Here is a 6,617-nt window from a genome sequence, read left to right as displayed (position 1 = left end):
AGGAGACCTGCTTTACAGTAAGAAGGTTCTGAGTTTGAATGTCACTTCTCGGACTGGAGCGTTTATATACCCTTATCATTGGGTGTGCCATTGGCATGACACATAAAAACAGGTTACCTTCTGCTTTTAATTGAATTGAAAAGATCATCGTAATCAAACGCATGTAGTTTTTGTGGTTTTACAACTGGAAAGTGCAGTCATGTTGGTGGATTGGAATTCAGGTAATAGTGTTGAATCTTCAAAGCTATTAGTCATCTTCTCTACCAAAGGTCACCCAGCAGATCACTCAGAGAACTGCTTTGGAGGTAGACAGTGCCTGAGATGAGGAAAGCTGGCTTAATTAAAAATAATTGGTACCCCTTTCACAATCTGTCTCAAATCGTGGCCATCTGGATAGCAAAGTTGCTAACTAACTGATCTATTCATAGTCATTTCTTTGAAACAAAAACATACATTGATTGTTGCCAAGCAAGTTTGCTTAATGAATAGTGTCATCAGGAAGCAGCATTGGTAATATACAAGATATATGAGGGTTTAAAAAAAAACAGATCTCAATTTGAACGGCTTCAGTGAACTATTGACTGAGATTCTCTTATTTCCCATGTTTTTTCTTAAAGTGTATGCAGACTAATAAGGGTCAATCTTGGGGGTTCCTGGGTGACTCAGTCGGTTGAGCGTCGGACTCTTGATTTTTGCTCAGGTCATGACCTCACAGTTCATAGGATCTAGCCCTGTGTTGGGCTCTGTGCTGACAGCATGGAGCATGCTTGGGATTCCTCTCTCTCTCTCTCACTCTCTCTCTCTCTGCCCCCCCCACATGTGCTTTCATATATGAGAGAGAGAGAGAGAAAGTCAATCTTAGTTTTTCTTTCTTGTGTGTGTGTATATGTGTGTTCATAGGGTATAAGTTAAATATTATAAATTGCTTTATGCTATTTTGGAATGTTAGAGGTGATTCATCTAAGATGCTGAAAAAGCATTAAAAAATTGCAAAAATGCCCAATTTATTTCTCTTTCTAATCAGAGACAGTGTTTATCATTATAAAAACTCCCCAGACTCTGGGAAATGTTCTTGTTCTACAGAAAGTTTATAAGATAATTGCCTTGAAGTATTGGACCAAAGGAGCCATCTTCAGGAGAATCTTCCTTGCCCCAGAAAGCAACATGCATCACTTTGACTTAAATTGTTTTTAGGTGTTTCTGACAAGTATTACAAAATTTCTAAAATAATGGTCATATTTTTTCTTGTTCTGTGACTTTGTATTCCACCTCTATGTAGTAGTAATGAAGATTGATACCTTGAGGAAGTGGAGAGATTGAGAAAGTTTATCTTCCTGAGGCTCCTGTGCCGTTTGATTTGTTCATTTCACAGTAAAGCATTCCCCTTCCACTTCTGAACAAAAATGTTGGAGAACAAAAACCTCCATTTTGTTGGGATAAGAATATTCTTTCACAGAAACAGCTTATATAAGAGCAGATGACTTTGCAACAAGCAAGCACATTCGATTTAGGTGAGTTAAATACATGGATGTTATGGTGTTTCCATTTTTGTTTTTATTTTTATTTGAGGGAGAGAGAGAGATCGTGAGTGGATTAGAGGAATATATGGAGAAAGAAAGGGAATCTTAAGCAGGCTCTATGCTCAGCATAGAGCCTGCCAAGGGCTCAATCCCACAACCCTGGGATCATGACTTGAGCTAAAATCAAGAGTTGGATGCTCAACTACTGAGTTACCCAGTGACTTCAATGTCCAATATTGTATACACACATAAAACAGGAAGGTTTGGAATATAGTAGAATGGTTTCTGCTATTCATAATTAAGAAGCCTAATAAATAAGAAGTGTTTATTTTAGAAAGAGAGGACAAACTCTGTTGTTAATAAATGAAACATGCTCGAAAACCAATTTCTCTACTCAAAAAGTTCAGGCCCATGAAGTCTACAGTTTGGAAGGGAGTTTAACAATTATCTCCAGTCCTCTACCAGCTTGGAATCCCATTGACAACATTCTAATAAGATATTCCCAGTGCCCTTGGGATGGTAACCTCATTACCTGCAAAAGTGGCTTATTTTAGATTTTTAGCTGAATCTTCCCTTAAAGCTTCCAGCTAGGAATGTCAGTTCTTTCTAGAATGAGTCTCAGCTCATTTCCATTGGACAACATATCAATTTTAGAAGATGGGCATCCTAGGAGGTTTGCCCATTCCCACAGGTTATTTTAAGCCATTTCCTGCACCCATACACTACTCTATTTGCAGTTTTCAATGATGAACTTGGCAGGAGAGTTTAGAAAGATACTAATGGTACTAGTCCTCTAGGAGGAATATTTATGTCACCTGGTACATGTGATGCATCAAAGGCATTCAATCTTAATTTCACATTATCATCTGTTCTGATTTCCCCCACTCCATTTCAACTTATAAAAGTCATTTATAACTATAAATTCTTAAAACATTTGATGTTTCTTTAAAGTCTACATTGGGTAGACACTTTCCTACTTTCTTGATTTCCTTTACCTTCTATAGTAAAATTCCCACCCTATGAAAGGAAAAAGAGATTAAAAGGCCCATTTTTTTAATGTGTGGTGCTTATTCTTTTGTTTTCGATCACATCAACACCACCAAAAAATTACTTAAATTTTACAGAGATGAAGAGTTTTTGGTAATTTATCGATGACTCTAACAAGAAGCAAGTCAACTTCAGGGCACGGATTCCTTGACTTCAGTATTTTTACAATGTAATTCAAAGTACTCCTGCAAATATTGGACCCTTTGTTTTTAAATCAAATACTTATACACACAAAAGCAGCCTGGGTACTTGTGTTGTAAGAATACCAAAATCCAAGTGTGTATGATATTCATTTAGCTTTTCTATCAATTAGGAATACTTAGGGGTTATTTCTTACAAGGTCCACCAGATTTGGGAAAGGAAACAGTATGGATCTTTTTTTTCCCCCTCTGTTCTCATTTGGGTTCGTAAACTTAGAACAAAATAAATATCCCTTCCAGACTACAAAGTACTTTTTTGAGACCATTAAACATGGAAAAATTCTCACTGTGTTACCCATTCGATACAATATCTTGAGGGATAGGATGAATAAAACACCACTTATAGGGACAATACCATACAATTACATTAATCTACCCAAGCTAGATGAATGAGAGGTGACATTTTTACCTCATGAACAATCACTTTGAAAAACTAATGAATTCTTTCATTTAAAAGTCTGTGTTCATAAAAAAGAGCTTTGATGGTTAATGTATTTCATTTTGACAGGAGTCTAATTAAGCATTCTTAGTAAAATGGGCACATGATACTATCCCATTGCTTGGGTATATAAGCATCCAGTAGAAGGTAACAATCACATTCATCAAATCTCTCTGCAACTCAGCTGACCTCAGAACTCCCAACATGCACTACAACTGCAGTTCTGGAAACTTCTCCTCCCACTCTCTTGGAGGTTACCTGGGGTACCCAGTTTCCACCTATGGCTCTTTATACCCCAGCACTGTAGTCAACTCTCCCAGCACCTGCCAGCTGGGCTCCTCTCGCTTTGGCGGCTACCAGGAGACCTGCTGTGAGCCCACCAGCCGCTGGACATCCTGTACTGGGGCTAGATCCTACCAGACATCCTGCTTCCGTCCAGAGAATTCCATCTTCTTCAGTCCCTGCCAATCAAATTACACTGGATCTCTGGGATGTGGAAACATTGGCCTTGGGTCTTTTGGTTGTGGAAGCACTGGTTTCCAGTCCTTGGGCTGTGGGTCCAGGTTCTGTCGTCCCACTTACTTTTCTTCCAGGAGTTGTCAGTCAACGTGTTACCAACCAGCCTTTAGTTCTCCCTTTTTGGGGTCAACTTACTGAATATCCTCCATTATCTCATGGTTATGTCTGTAACTTAGGAAATTTTCAAACGCAGCCTGTCCAATAGCTGTAATCACTGACCATCTCCTCAGCAGGACTTGTTGTCACAGTCCTCCCAGAAGTATGTGATTCTCTGTGGACAAAGTGACCTTTTGTGCTAAATCAGACATATGAGCTATAGCTTGAATTTTCATTCTTATGTCAATACGTAGAATCCCTTCTGTTATTTTCTTTCTAAGATTTTCCTCTTGGAATTCTTTCACTTAAATCTCAAATAAAATTGGTAATTTAAAATAAAAATTTTTTTCTACCATGAATTATGGCATTCCATTTTTTTAAATTTATATGCTACATGTATTGAATGCATCCTGTACCTTTAACTGTCTTCATTAGGTAAGCACCTATTTGCTTCATTTTGTTTTCTTTGTTTCATATGTTTTATTCATAAGTTACTCAGTAGAGAACAAGGAATTTAAAGAATAATTCTTGAGAGACTATTGAATGCTGAAAATGAACTGAGAGTTGAAGGGGAAGGGGAGGGGGGAAAAGAGGTTGGTGGTGACGGAGGAGGGCACTTGTGGGGAAGAGCACTGGGTGTTGTATGGAAAACAATTTGACAATAAAATATTATGGAAAAAATTAAAAAAAAATAAAGAATAATTCAAATATGAGGCATATATTGCATGTTAAAGTGTTTATGCTCTCTCATAGGTGAATTTGTTCATCTAATTGCTTTAGAAAATGTTGTTTTTAGTTAGACTTTCATTGAAAAATGATTTATTGATTTCTGATTATAGACCAGATGTGCTGAACAAAGGCATACATTCTGTGCCTTCATGAAGTTCACACACATACAATTCTATCTCACCATCATGTAGCATGTGCAATAATGGGGACAAAAAATTAAGTTTCAATAGTAATTAAAAGAACAACGGTTTCAAAAAAATGTAAGGAAATCACATAAAACTCATTACTGACAATCCAAAGAGTAAGTTATCACTTCACATTAAAAAAATAAATCTTGGGGTGCCTGGGTGGCTCAGTCAGTTAAACATCTGACTTTGGCTCAGGTCATGATCTCACAGTTTATGGGTTCAAGCCCCACATCAGGCTATGTGTTGACAGCTCAGAGCCTGGAGCCTGCTTCAGATTCTGTGTCTTCTTCTCTCTCTGCCCCTCCCCCACTCACATTTTTTTCTCTCTCTGTCAAAAATAAAAATAAAGCTTAAAAAATAAATCCTGCTGCTGATCCAATGTGTTAATTGTAGTTTTTTGATAAAGAGCTGCCAAATAAGGTTTGCCATAAAAGAGATTTATTGGTTGGGTGCCTGGGTGGCTTAGTTGGTTAAGCATATGACTCTTGGTTTCAGGTCAGGCCATGATCTCACAGTTTTTGAGATGGAGTCCCAAGTCAGGCTCTGTGCTGACACCATGGAGTCATCTTGTGATCCTCTCTCTCCCTCTTTTACTGCCCCTTCACCCCCTCTCAAAATAAATAAATAAACATTTTAAAAAGTTAACCACCGCAATCTCCATTTTCTTGAAAGTATGAGCTGACATATCTATTTCATAAAAGAAATAGCTTAAATTAGTACACAAGACTTTAAGCAAGAGCAAATTAAAATTTTACTTATAAGAAATCTTCCTCATTTTATAAAATTCATAGTTTTTAAAGATAATTTTCTCAGATTCTTATGTCTAATTCGTAAGAGAGGTTTCTAGCAGTTTTGTGATTGCTCACTTGAACACTGAAACCTCTTAATACACCTCTATGTGTATTCATGAGAATAATTTCTTTTCTGCTACTGATCACCCCACACTCTCCAGCATAGTACTACTGAGAACACAGCTCAGGTCTAGCTGTGCCCATGAAATGTACTAGGGCAGAAAGCAATGTTCAGAGAACGCATTTTCCAAGATAATTTTTAATCTATTTTCCCACCTTATGCAATTTATCATCATCGTATTTCTCATGATTGCTTCATTCATTTATTTTGTCATCCCCTAGCCCCTTTTTGTCATGCCCTTCTTTTACCATCGTCTACCTTTTTGCTTTGTTTCCTGCACTTTAACCAAGCATTTACTCTCTTCATGGTTTCTATGGCTCTTGGCACTATTCATAGATGGGTTGGATCTTCCTTTGTTAGAATAGAGCTGTCTCATGCATTATAGGATGTTTGGCAGCATCCCTGGCCTCTTCCACTAGATGCCAGTAGCACTGCCAGCCCCCACCCTCCACACACACACCCTACTTTCCCTGGTGGCAATCACATATGTCTCCAGACATTGCCGATTGTCCTCTGGAGGCAAAGTTATTTTTGTTTGGAATCTCTGATTTGGATAGGTATTTGGGAAATGAACTGTTTGGGATAGGTCTTAACTGTGAACGCTGGACCTATCACTCAATTGGGATGGAGATTAGATGGTAAAAATGCAATATTGTATTATCCCCTGCATGAATAAAGTAGTATGAATGATGACTACTGAAAAAATGCATGGATATTTCATAAATCTAAAATAATGTTGAACTGCTCACTTGGTAAATATTATTTCACTCTTGCACACAAATGTAGTAAATTGTGATGATGTTTATAATGTCAATGACTGGTTCAGCTTCAATTAGAAGGAAAAAACTGGCATATTTTTGTGACGAACTTCTCCGTTCCGGAACTTCTAAGTTGCCTGTTAGGATCACGTCCATTCTTTGCTCATTTTAGACCTGGAAGAAATAGCAAGACTTCGATGATCTTCTCA

General features: G+C 37.7%; 1 protein-coding gene across 1 annotated transcript; it reads left to right on the top strand.

The window, feature by feature from the left end:
- The first annotated feature begins 3,398 nt into the window (after nucleotides 1-3,398).
- Nucleotides 3,399-3,863, top strand: LOC115292946 (keratin-associated protein 15-1). The gene has a single exon (XM_029940884.1). It carries the CDS (start codon nucleotides 3,411-3,413, stop codon nucleotides 3,861-3,863), a length of 453 nt encoding a protein of 150 aa, XP_029796744.1. The 5' UTR covers nucleotides 3,399-3,410.
- Nucleotides 3,864-6,617: the final 2,754 nt, after the last annotated feature.

Source organism: Suricata suricatta, chromosome 5, assembly GCF_006229205.1.
Source record: "Suricata suricatta isolate VVHF042 chromosome 5, meerkat_22Aug2017_6uvM2_HiC, whole genome shotgun sequence".
Lineage (NCBI taxonomy): Eukaryota > Metazoa > Chordata > Mammalia > Carnivora > Herpestidae > Suricata > Suricata suricatta.
This window is presented reverse-complemented; position numbering and strand designations above follow the sequence as displayed.